The sequence below is a fragment of the Hippocampus bargibanti genome, linkage group LG05 (assembly GCF_051943395.1).
Source record: "Hippocampus bargibanti isolate YZ-2025 linkage group LG05, ASM5194339v1, whole genome shotgun sequence".
Classification (NCBI taxonomy): domain Eukaryota; kingdom Metazoa; phylum Chordata; class Actinopteri; order Syngnathiformes; family Syngnathidae; genus Hippocampus; species Hippocampus bargibanti.
Genome location: NC_142738.1, coordinates 6,866,709 through 6,879,814, shown reverse-complemented (window position 1 = coordinate 6,879,814; position 13,106 = coordinate 6,866,709). Strand labels below are relative to the sequence as shown.

Genomic DNA, 13,106 nt, shown 5'->3' with positions numbered 1-13,106 from the left:
GTCTTTTTCGGTCCCATAACAGCAAAAATATCCTCGATAACAAACCATGTCCGCACTCAAAGGGGGTGACGAAAACTAGTCCGCCAGCCACTGTGGCGCTGTTCGACTGTGTGGTTTGGTGTTCCTCCGCCGAAAACTACTCCACCAGCCACCGTAGCGCTCCATGTGGTTTGGTTTGTCCGCCGAAAACTAGTATGTCAGCCAAGACTATATGCTCAGGAATTTAATGTTCGTGAGGCAAAAAGTTCACAAGCTAAAGCGTTCATAAGCTGAGGTATCACTGTAATTGCAAAACTTTTTTCATTCATTGAAGGTGCGCCTTACACTCCGGTGTGCCTTATACACCGGAAAATACGGTAATTCACTTATTGATGATGGGTGTTATTTTTCCAATAATCTTTCTCACCAATTTGGCAGCGGTTTCCTAGCGCTTGGAACTGGGTACAGTCACACATGCCATCATCTTGACACCAGCCACCATTAAGGCAGTCGCAATCCTCTGGCGAAGGAGTTAAAAAAAAAAGCATGGTTAGCTTACTTCCTATGACATCTTTGTCATCAACATCTTGAATTTTCAAACCAGCACGGTGCTCACCTGATGAGGATTCTCTGGCTGTATAGTTGTGCAGAGGTCTGTATGTCTGGTTCATGATTAAAATTAGTGCCGATAAAAATGTGTACATCAAGAACCACTTCACGGAATATAACATGATGACCATGATTAAAATATGGTAGTAAAGTGTTAAATGAAAATGCGACAGAGGATTTGTTATATAAGATTTTGTTTAAATTTGAATACTTTATTCAGTGATTCATCCACATAATGCATACCTTCCAACTACTCCGGTTTTGCCGTATATGAGGACGGTTTTCTTTATCACATTCCGGGATCTGGTTTTATTAATGAAAATTACAGTTTCCAATTAAGTCTAAAATCATCACAGTAGTAAATACCCAATGTTTATTCAAAACACGAGATTGCTAAACTCAGAACTCAGACATTGGCAGGTGTGCACATACCCCTAGCGGGAGAATCACATTTTCCAATTTTTGAGAATCACTGCTTAAAATGAATTTTTGTAGTTTATTTGCCAGTGAGGGGTATATAAAACACAGCCAAACTGTAATACAGCAATATGTGCATCAAGCTTATTATAGCAAAAGCTAAATTTCCCATAATGGACTTTTTTATAAACAGTTGAAATAACAGCTAGACATTTACACAGCATCGTGACATTTCCTCTTCATTTAACTTTGATAGAAAATGACATCTCTGAAATTGATAGTGTCTCACCAAGAATTTGTAAATGTGTGTTAAACTGTGTACAAAGGAAGCCTTGTATGCCAGTTAAGTGAGGGTTTTTTTCCTGACCTGCTCTGGTTCTGTTCCGTGTAGTGTACCAAACTCATCCCACAGGAGATCCCGTTTCCTTCGAAGTGCATTAGACCGCCTGGATGCATAAGCACACACAAGCACACACAAGCACACACACTAGCGGAAACACACTTTTCACTTATCTTGGACTGAAATAAAGACCTTTGTATCTGCTCCCGGCTTTTTGCAAATTACATTTAAGCTCACTCTGCAGCGTCACTTTTCTCACATGTCTAATAATATCTTTATTTTTGTGCTCTCCTTCAAAAATGTTTGTTTGAGCGGATCACTTGAAGAAAAGCACATTTGACTGTAATGTTTTATTTATATTGTTTTGCTTCTATGCTTTGTGTTCTTGAATTGCCTTGTTTCTTAAATGTCCCATAGAAATATATATTATTTTGGGTAGCAATCTGACATGATGTTGTGAGTAGTACAGCGGTGTAGAGCTGGGGTGTATGACAGCATTTTCATTGAGGAAAGCAAAAAAAAAATCTCACCAAAATGAGAAAAAAGAGAAATAACACATAAAAAACTATATATAGAGTGAAAGCCAGAATCCGCCCCATTTTGCAGTTAAAAAAACTATTCAATTACCTTTGTAGCTTTGCTTCTGAAACTGATGGTCGATTCTGGGCTCCTGGCACACCAGGCGACGATAAGAAAACAGAAAAAACGTGTTTTAAGATATCGTATGTTGTTCATTTTATTCTTTAGATGTTGTACAATTAAATGAAAAACGGCAGGAATGAATGAGTGTGCCGTGATCGACAAATGACAACACAGTCCTAAGGCTGATGCTGACACGACAGTAGTTTATTGCTCGTTGGTCGGGAAGTTACGACACCCCGTTTTTCACGGTATATCGTAAACAGAGGAAACGTTGTATAGTTGAATGAATAAATACATACATACATAAATACATACATAAATAAACACATATATACAACACACGATTTTAAAGTTCGTGATGAAGAGATCGCTCACTCACCCTCCACAAGAAGGAGGAGGAGCAGGTGGGAGAAAGTGAACATGACAACAATCCGTTTCATCTCGGCTCATCTCAGAATCAGGTACATGTAACTGCTCTAGGGAGGATATTTGGACCCGGGTGGCCCACAACTCCCCCTTAAAACCATGAATTGGATGGCAAGACAGTCGGCTGCAAGTAGGAGGGGAAGTGAATACGAACTACCTGGTGACGTCACAAGGCGACTCAACAGGTGACAAGCCCAAATTAGCTTAAAAATTCTGTTTTTTTCCACATACTTTTGCAAAACAACCTGACGTATTTGGCGTATTTTTAGTTTTTCATAGGTAGTGTATCTATCTATCTATCTATCTATCTATCTATCTATCTATCTATCTATCTATCTATCTATCTATCTATCTATCTATCTATCTATCTATCTATCTATCTATCTATCTATCTATCTATCTATCTATCTATCTATCTATCTATCCATCCATCTATCTATCCACCCATCCATCCATCCATCCATCCATCCATCCATCCATCCATCCATCCATCCATCCATCCATCCATCCATCCATCCATCCATCAATCCATCCATCCCACAGAATTTTGGTCCAGTGAAGCCTTTTATTGCATTAACATTCTGTGCAGCGATCAATTTCTTTAAGGGTGTAAGAATGTCATATTTTAAAATACATTTTAACTCATTCACTGCCAATCACGAATTTCCTGAGGAATTGAAAATATGACATAGAGCACGATTCGAATTTGTTCGGGTTTTGTTTTTTCTTGCTTTGGAGCCAATAAAGCACTGGCTTGTTTTTTTCTTGTCCACGAGTGGGCAGCATTTTTCCATGTTAGCGCTTTGTTCCATCTTCAGCTGTTGTTAAAGAGCTATATAAACCAATATGTATGTATTGCATTGTATTTTGCACAGCCGCCCTCATTTCAAGGTCATATAACTCCAGACCCACATAATTTTTTTCTGATGAAAGAAGACAGTATAAGGTTTCTCACGCTGCATTGAATATTTATGTAGACCTAAAACTCAATATTTTGTGGGTCCTGGAATTAGAGTGACAATGACAAAAGCCCTGGCACTGGAGTGGACACATTTTTGCATGTCTGGCAGTGAATGAGTTAATGTTTCTATTTTATTTCATACTTTCATACTATTTTATTTATACTTTCATACTTTACAAGTGTAACAGGTTCACACCAAAATTCATCATTTCTGTTTCCATTTGAAAATATGAATTCATAAAAGTTTGAACAATAACTGAGTGGGTTGTTAGGTTACACTGTAGTTATACCTGCAGCCCGCTCATTTTCAATTTTGATCGACTTTAATGCCCATGTTAGATATATAGAGTGAAGAAATCTGACATAACATTGGCGTAGTCGTTTCATATCCCTCATTTCTTTGCAATCAGGGCATTACTGTCATCCTGCGGTTGAAGGCTGTGCCACTGTGCGATTGGTCGCCTCGGATTGGCAAGCATATCCGACCAATGATGTTGCTCTGTTCCAGCGACGCTTCCTCCCAGCAGCACTTTTCCGATGGCGTCGTTTTTTCCAATCTTGTCATAGTCCAACACGGTCACTGCTATCTGCACCTTCTGGAGATGTGGTTTAATATACACACACAAGAAACAATGAATTAATACAGACGCTCCCCAATTTACGAACAAGATTCGTTCCGAACGGTCGTTTGTAAGGTGAATTTGTTCATAAGTTGCCATGCTATATTTTGTATGGAATGTATGTTTAAGGCTTATATACACGTATTTTTAAGGTTTATATAAGTATGTTTAAGGCTTGTATAAGTAACCTTTATTGGTTTGTCCTAAAAAATAAACATTTAATAAAATATATGCTGTATAAATATATGTACATGCACAACTGGAGAGAATACTATATATGTTACGAGTAAAATTTTCGTATCTACCGTTGTTCGTAACTCGAATGTTCGTAAGTAGTGAAGCATCTGTACATTGGTTGCCGTATGCATACATGAACGGTGCGGTGGAGCTAAATTGACCCCATTGTGACACAAGGAGTTTGTTGTGGATGTAGAAATGCATTGCAATGGTCGTCTCTCAATATTTAGCTCATAGATTACACAAGAGGCTCAGCATACTGCGTCATAATGAAAAATAATATAGTAGGTGTGCCTGTACGTACCTCGATCTGTTCACACGACACTTCAAAGCTGAATGACTCATTATAGTAAGGGTTCAAAGTGTTCTTCTTGATGGTGGTTTTCTTTTTCTTGAGTCTTTTCCCATTCAGCATCAAGTGGAGCTTCACGTAAGGGTCTGATGGGAAGAACGGGAACAGTCAATGGAGATTGTTCATTTAGATTTCATTTAGATTAGATGAGCTTTTATTTGTCTCATAGTGGAGTAATTTACATTTCACAGCAGCAAAAACAAAATACAGGAGCTGCTGTAAAGTCAGCCACTCTCGTGGCACCATCTTGAAGTCAAAAACAAAAAATCAATAAAATAAAGTGACACAACAGAAAAGATACAGAGTCATTCAAATCTTAAACACTTTCTGCACTCTTTGTTACATGAAGCAGTTCTAGATTAAAGAGGAGATCCTTTTCACCAGTGGATCAGGGACGTCATGGTGGAATGTGCAGGTCTGCTACAAGCCAAGTTTTGAAAGCAAAAACAAAGCTGTAGCATTCATTGACGAAAAGAGATTGTATTACATCTCCTCTCCCACGTAAATACGCTTCAATTCCAAACCGCGACTGTTCCACATACACATTTAGCAAGAGTCTCAATTGGTAGTGTTTCACTTAAAAATGAACATCTCTTGAGATTTGAGAAATTTGACTCACCTGATAATCCACCCACATCCATTTTCTTCAGGTTTTTGGCCTCCAGAATCACAACAGTCAATTTCCCTGCTGGCGGAACATACCTCAAGGACAAACAAATATCTCCCAGCCGCTCACTCTGACAAACAGAAAAGAAAAATGAATCATAATTTTGGGAAACAATGAACCTCTCATGGCTACGTATGGTCAACAATCAAATAAGAAATTATCCCTAAGGTGAAAGTATATTTGACTTCAGCCTTCAAGAGGAGACAAAACACTTGAGCAGGAATTCAGTTTGTGAATTTACAAACTGTCCTTTAGAAGCTTGAATACAGCCATTTTGAATTTTGGAGTGACAGCCTGGTTAACTCATTCACTGCCAGACGATGCGCAAAAATCTGTCCACACCAGTGCCAGGGCTTTTGTCATTTTCACTCAAATTGCAGGACTCACAGAATATTGAGTTTTAGGACAACATAAATATTCAATGCAGCGTAAGAAAACTTAGACTCTCTTCCTTCATCAGAAAAAAAAAATAATAATTCCTAAGTTATATGGGTCTGGAGTTATCTGCGCTTCAAATAGGGGCGGCTGTACAAAATACAATAGAATACATACATATACACGTAGCTTTATATAGCGCTTTAACAACAGCTGAAGCTGAAACAAAGCGCTAACATGGACAAAAGGCAAATGCTGCCCTCGCGGAAAGGAAAAAAAAACACTGCCAGAGGTTTGACCAGCGCTTTATCGGCACCCCCCCCCTCCCCCGCAAGAAACACCAAAACCCAAAACAATTCGGGAATGGCGTTCCACGTCATATTTTCAATTCACGCATAAATTCGGGCAGTGAATGAGTTAAAATGGTGATCATGTGCATAAGTAGCAGCCTGCCTGGGTTTTCTCCGGGTACTCTGGCTTCCTCCCACACTCCAAAAACATGCACAGTCGGTTGCTTGGACACTTCAAATTATCTCTGGGAACGATTGTGAGCACAAATGGTTATTAGAAATGAAATGTATAATTGTTACTATTATTTCTATTCGCTAGCTAACTTTCTATCTATTTGAGTGAATTCCGGGTTGAGTGAACGCTGGCGCAAGTGACATTAACTCATATCATATCTTGTCACCCACCTCCTCTTTCTCAGCCTTCCCCAGATCCCGCCACTCCTGTAGCGACTGGCTAAAGTCCACGCTGCTCATCGGGATCTTCACTACCCCGATGGCATCATGCTTGGAGAAGCGATCAAAATCATACACCGTCATCACCAGCGTCTTGCCGCCAAGCTCCGTGTACGCTACCTATTCATTTTTTTGTGATGATAACACCACACAAGAGTACTAATGATGATGAAAGAACAGGACTATAGAAGAAATTATGTTTTCATACAGGACAACATTAACTTATTGAGCACAGTGGTAAGCGTTTCTGCTTCATAGGATATGTGTGGATGATAGAGAATAGACAGAATAGAAATAATCATATTGAAAAGTTTCATGCTGTTGTATGCTTAGTGGGCCGAACACAAGGCCCACAATGGAAGCACAGAAAATCTGGGATCTTTATGAAGTGAACAGACACAGCCTGTTAAACTGTCATGCTCAGGTAGGGGATCCTTTGGGCGGAATTTAGGACTTGGTACACTCCTTCACAGGAAGAGCTCATTAACCAGGTTACAAATCTTTCAGTTCATGGAAGGACAACCCATTAAAATGTCTATGTTCCGTTGGTTTATAGATGTGCGGAATTGTTTCGGGACCTGTAACTATAAGTCCCACTGTACAGTTGTCAGAGATGTTTTGATCAGACACCGTGGACGAAGGCTCGGACCCAGTTTACTGCCGGCAGGAAACGTAGTCATTCATGACAGACGTCTGTCTGAATTCTGCAGCCCTCTGCCATGCTATTTATTGAGAGTATATGCAAGTTTAAGTGATACATTAGTAAAACATAGTTTTCTTGCTTAGAATACCACGCCCCTGGAACGTTCTGAGCCCCAACAGCTGTAAGCAATAAAACATTGTCTTTTCCGTGAGCTGATAAATTTGTAACCTGGCTAATGAGCTCTTCCTGTGAAGGAGTTTTAAGTCGTAAATTGCTTCGGTGATAAAGAAGTATCACAAGTCCTAAATTCTGTCCAAGGCTGTCCAGATCTCCTAGATGAAGCTGACAGTTTAACTTGCTGTGTCTGTTGACCTGATTGACCCCAGGTTGTCTGTGCTTCAATTGTGTATTCAGTCACACATGTTGACTAAGCATATAACAGCATGAAACTTTTAAATATGATAACTTCTTATTCTGTCTAATCTCTATCAACAGTTCAGCATGGAAAAAACAATAGGGGGAAAAAAATCACCTTAAATGTGAACGTCTCATTGAAGTTGGGTTCCAGAGTCTTTCTGTGAACTTTGGTTTCAAACTTTTTCTTTTTGTCTGGGAGTAGATAGACTTTAACGTAAGGGTCTGAGCTACCACCCACATCCATGGCAGGAAGCCCGGCGGCCTGTAAAATGCCCACCACGAGCTGGCAGGGAGAGCAGAGAATATTAAAAAAAAAGTTATTGTTACAGTGAGACCTCAACTTACAAACACCTTATCTTACAAACTTTTTGTCTTACAAACTTTTTGTCTTACAACTGTCAAATTTATGAAAATTAAACCTTATAATAAGCACTATTTTCATAATACACACCCACCACGGCTGGCGGAGTGATCTTTGGCGGAAGCACACAACCGAACAGCACCAGAGGTTAAGTTACCAACAGTCCTTATGGAAGGTGACTCTCCTTTCATAAGCCATCAACGACCATCAAAAAGGTAAATAAAACTATTTTACAGCACAGTTTATTTCTTTAATTACAGTCCTCATGTAATGCGCCTCTTTCCAAATAGCAACTCCCTTTGACCTTCGACCTCCAACGCCATTCCATCAAGCCATAAATGATGTAAATAAAGTGACTTTATGATACAATGCAGTGTGTTTCTTTCATTACAATACAATAGCACATTTATTATACATAGAATAAGGTATGTTGTGTGTAGTTTTAAGGCTTATTTAGTTGAAAAGTATTTTTTATGGAAACCCGGGAACGGATTATTCCCATTTTAATGGTTTCCTATGGGATTTTTTTTTAGATACACACTTTTCGCCTTACACACTTTGTCTGGGAACCAATTAAGTTCGTAAATTGAGGTCTCACTGTAATTGACATTTGGGATTTGGCAGCACTCTCACCAGATTATCGGTGAAGTTGTAGTCCAGTGTGAAATGCAATCTGCCCAGTTTTTCATCCTCTTTTGGCTGGATGTCTGACAACTCTGTTTCCTTCTTCATTTCAACTTTTAGTGGCTGTACACACACACAATGAACATGCGAGGCTAGATAATGTCTCAGGTTTACACATCCGGACAGCAGCAAAGAAAATAAATGAGTGATGGGCAACGCAAACACAAAATTGCAAATCCTGACGTTAGGCTACATGAAGTGTACCTCTTTGGAACGACTATCATTTTCCGTGTTAAAATCTCTAGCCTTGCTCTTCTCTCTTCCTTTTTTCTTGTCCTTGTCCTTTGGCAGACATTTTTTCCAGGCGCATACGCCGAAGGAGAGCAAGACACACACACTGACAAAGCAAACGGCTGCAATGGCCCATGATGACGCTGCAAAAGAATATACGGATGCTCGTTAAATACAAATAAACTTAAAAACAGTTTTTTTTTTAAACATGCAAAAAAGGAATTCACCATATCATAATATAGTGTTACCTCGGCTATGAACGCTTTAGCTAACAAACTTTTCGCCTGGCAAACATTCAATTTGCAATAATATAATCTTGGCATACAAACTAGTTTTCGGGAAACACACGGAGCGCCACAATGGCTGGCAGACTAGTTTTCGGCGGAAGAACACCAAACCACACCGTCGAACAGCGCCACCGTGGCTGGCGGACTACTTTTCCACACCCACTCTCTTTCAGTGCAGACAAGGTTTGTTATCGAGTGGATACTTTTGCTTTTTTGGGACAGAAAAAGACCCCATGACAGGCTAGTGTTCAGCCGAAGAGGACAGAAAAGAAAATTACGCTGGAACAGAAGAAGTAGATCATTGATAAACACGAACGAGGTGTGCGTTTGTGTGACTTAGCATCCGAGCACCAGTATGCTAAGTCGACCATTGCTACGTGTGGCTAAGGGTGTTTCCGTGTTGTCTAAGTAACGGTCTCAGGCAAAAGAGGAGCTTGAAAAACTTCTGTTCATTTGGATTAATGAAAAGCAGCGAAAGCCCGGCAACTTCACTCGGATATCATCAAGAGGCAACTACATCAACGACCATTACAAAGGTAAATAAAATGACTTTATTATGCAGGACAGTTTATTTATTTCATTGCAATACAATAGCACATTTATTATACATAAAATAAGGTAGATTTTGTGTAGTTTTAAGGCTTATTTAGTAGAAAATTATTTTTTATGGGGATGTGGAAATGGATTATTCTCATTTTTAATGGTTTCCGATGGGAAATTAATATTTGGAAGACACACTTTTCGCCTTACACACACTTTCTGGGAACCAATTAAGTTCGTAAGACGAGGTATCACTGTAACGACAATCGCTGGCCACAATATTTGATTCCCATCTGAGCATGACACAGTACAGTCGTACTCTGCGGCAAACCACAACTACATTCAATAAACATGTGAAATGAATATCTCTATGCTATCTTAAATCAAAAGTGAGTAGTTATGATCTTTGCCGAGACAAAATTTGGTTAAAGCTCTTGTATTATTTGATTGATTGTGACACTAGTCTACCTAATTGAATATTTCCAAAGGACTCTGAAAGTGTTTTTTGATGGCCAAGAAATTCTGCACAATACGTATATCATGTCTCAGCACAATGTACGTTGGACCAGATACTGCTTTTACTCACTCCGGACTCTGTGAGGCTCATTCATGAACTTGTCAGGACTTTGCCCTGCAGAGTATGTTTGGTTTTCTGTGGCATTGGGCCGTTGGGGAGCTCTCGTTGGAAGGATTGGAAACGCTTTGCGCATACCCGTCATGTTGTATTCTGGATGGTGCTGAGAATGACATCCTTGGAGAAAAGGGGAACAAGCATAAAGAAAACAAAAATTAAAAGATCCTCTGCATCAAAATATCTCGCTGTATTGACACATTTTAATGATTTGGAGATTTAGTATGGCTAAAGGGTGACAGTAATTGTATAAACTGTGTAAAATGATTTAGGTGATTTTTTTTCTAAATACAATAATAATAATAATAATAATAATAATAATAATAATAATAATAATAATAATACATTTCATTTATATGCACCTTTACATATTGATGCATAGCACTTTAACAACACCTGAAGCTGTAACAAAGCGCTTAACATGGACAACTATCAGGAAATAAAGCAGTCACAAAGATAGTAGAAATCACCAGGGAGTAAAACTAATAAATACATGAGATCAGTGGCGATGTCAACCCTCAGCCTTCAGTTGTGCTACGTCTAAATCAATGCACAGCGAGGAGTGTGTTTTGATTTACTACACGTCCATTACAGGACGCCGTTAGGCAGGAAATAACTTGTGACTTGAAGAAACTTAAAAAATACTGTCTTTAAACTTGGAATTTTTATTATGAACGCGTGGATAAATTATAACCTCGTAAAATTGCAATATTCTTTGCTATTTTTGCTAGCTTCGGAGCTGTCCAACCGTTCATGATGTCCATCTATTCTTGAAAAGTGGGTCTTGAAAATGGCTTTAACAGTCTATCTGCAACCAAATTCATTGCTTCTGCTCATTCAGCCATTGTGAGTTGACAAAACCGTTATTAAATCAACTCAACAATATATTTGCTGATCCAGCTCGCTACCGTTACAGTATGCTAGCTCTGGCCAGTATGCGCTTATCACTAGCGACTGGTGAGACTATGATTGGCTAGTGACTTGCCAATCATGTGACTAGTTAATCATAGTATGTGAAAACTCTGACGTTTCCAGGGCCTTCCAGCAGGTCTTGGATTCCCAACTCGAACTGTAATTGGTTAAAGCAACAGTTTCATCTATGTTGATTTTTATGCTCTAAAAAGCAATGAAATCGTAAACTGTGGAGACGGTGTTAAACACCCCTTCCTCCATTTCAGCTAGCTGGTAGCCGCATTGGGGTCAACCAACTCACCACATCCAGCCCAACACATCAGAGGCACTTCCAGAAAACGTAGCTAGCTAGCTACTTAGCTAATGCTTTAATAGCTCTTTCAACCGGTGTCATCGTCCGTGAAATCAGTTTTCATTGTGTGTGTGTGTGCGTGTGCGTGTGTGTGTGTGTGTGTGTGTGTGTGTGTGTGTGCGTGCGTGTGTGTGTGTGTGTGTGTGTGTGTGTGTGTGTGTGTGTGTGTGTGTGTGTGTGTGTGTGTGTGTGTGTGTGTGTGTGTGTGTGTGTGAGACAGTCATTTCAGGGGAAGTTACCTGTTTTATCAACACTGGCATTTTGTGACTCACACTGACTAAAATTGTGTGTGTTGCTCACATAGGCACATTTTTGAGTGACAGCTGAAAGGGCGATTTCTAAGCATTGAGTGCGCATATGCACACCATACAACAAATGGAGAAAATCCATATTTTGTGACTGATTTGTCCAGCTTTGTGAATTTTCGGGGGCTTTTAATTATATTTAAATAGGCCACTCATACATATCTTTCTGCACACAAAACATACTCCACCTAAATGCAGCTGATCAATTGATGCTATTTTCTCATCGGTATCAGATGACATCTCCTTTTTCTGAGGTTCAGGCATTAACGGCATAGTTTGATGGAGACTGACCGAGCTGTGACACGGGGTGCAAAGAGGTTGGATTGCGCGTGAGGACATGTGTGTGTAATGCTCCAGAGGTGACTGCTCTGTGTCAAGGTCACCGTCATCCCTGAGTAATAGCTTTTTATTCAGCAGAGTTATGCTTCTCTTATTGTTGGTTTTATTTTAACTACAGAGGTTAACCTCGTACGGGTTGCAGGTGAGTTGCAGGTTATACCAAGTCGGATCGGTTGAAAGGTGGACTCCATTCCAATATGCCTTTCTTGATACTTGCACTATGTCCAGTTTTTTTATAAAACGGTTTTGCACATTTACAGCATACAGTTGACATTTTTTTTTATTTTACTATGCTTAGAATATCTTGTTTTCTATCATTTCCCCCCCCCCACTCCCCATCCCCCTTTCAAATTGTTGCTGTGGACTGCAAATTTCCCGATTGTAGGACGAATAAAGATTTTCTGCTTCTGATTCTTATTTTGCACTGATCAAGAGATGAATAACACATGGACATTGGTATTTACACAACAACAAAGAATTATGTAGAAATATATATATATATATATATATATATGCCCTTATAACTCACAATGTCGCAAATATGTTACACTAATTCAACCAAATATTAAATGATAAATGTTAAGCTTAGTTTTGTTTTGGTGTTTTTTTTTTATTTGTGGTATTTGAAAAAAAGTGACGACCATAAAATGCATAATATAGTCTTTTTGGGTCTACAAGACACCTTACTGTTTTTAAATGCAATTGAGATTTTGGAAATTATTTTAAAACATTCAGCATTTAAAGCAGAGTCAAAAACAGACCTACCAATTTCCCGACTGTCCACACAGCAGCGATGTCCAAACTCAAAAGTGCTCCCTTCTCCCCCTCCCCTCCTCCTCCAACAGAGAGGAAGAGGAGAGAGGGTGATAAAACTGGACAAGACAGGCAGAAGACAAGCATGTGGTAAGTGAGAGAGTCAATGATTTGACATCCTTTTTTTTGTGCCACTTAGAAAGTTTTACCTGCCAGAATAAGGAATGAGACGTGATAGTGTTGAATGTAAACTTTGTCCATATTGAATCTCAAAGTGTTAATA

The 13,106-nt window shown here is 39.3% G+C and overlaps 2 protein-coding genes and 1 long non-coding RNA gene across 3 annotated transcripts in view; 1 reads left to right on the top strand and 2 right to left on the bottom strand.

Moving 5' to 3' along the window:
• Positions 1-1,372: 1,372 nt before the first annotated feature.
• LOC148897648 (uncharacterized) lies at positions 1,373-2,854 on the bottom strand. Its single transcript, XR_016115057.1, has 3 exons — positions 2,367-2,854; positions 1,973-2,015; positions 1,373-1,451 (listed from the first exon to the last, which is right to left on the bottom strand). It is a non-coding gene; the product is annotated as an uncharacterized LOC148897648 (long non-coding RNA).
• A 91-nt stretch (positions 2,855-2,945) lies between these two features.
• Positions 2,946-13,106, bottom strand: part of LOC148897647 (synaptotagmin-1-like) — a 14,107-nt gene continuing 3,946 nt past the window's right edge. The window contains exons 2-10 of the mRNA XM_088996008.1: positions 12,836-12,942; positions 10,118-10,282; positions 8,678-8,847; positions 8,423-8,536; positions 7,544-7,711; positions 6,321-6,488; positions 5,203-5,320; positions 4,536-4,669; positions 2,946-3,970 (exon numbers count right to left, since the gene is read on the bottom strand). Of these exons, the coding sequence (XP_088852134.1) occupies positions 3,767-3,970; positions 4,536-4,669; positions 5,203-5,320; positions 6,321-6,488; positions 7,544-7,711; positions 8,423-8,536; positions 8,678-8,847; positions 10,118-10,282; positions 12,836-12,942 (1,348 nt within the window). The 3' untranslated portion in view covers positions 2,946-3,766. The remainder of the gene's footprint in view (positions 3,971-4,535; positions 4,670-5,202; positions 5,321-6,320; positions 6,489-7,543; positions 7,712-8,422; positions 8,537-8,677; positions 8,848-10,117; positions 10,283-12,835; positions 12,943-13,106) is intronic.
• bbs10 (Bardet-Biedl syndrome 10) overlaps positions 12,932-13,106 on the top strand; it is a 10,883-nt gene continuing 10,708 nt past the window's right edge. The window contains exon 1 of the mRNA XM_088996002.1: positions 12,932-12,973. The gene's annotated coding sequence lies outside the window, so the exon portion shown is untranslated. The remainder of the gene's footprint in view (positions 12,974-13,106) is intronic.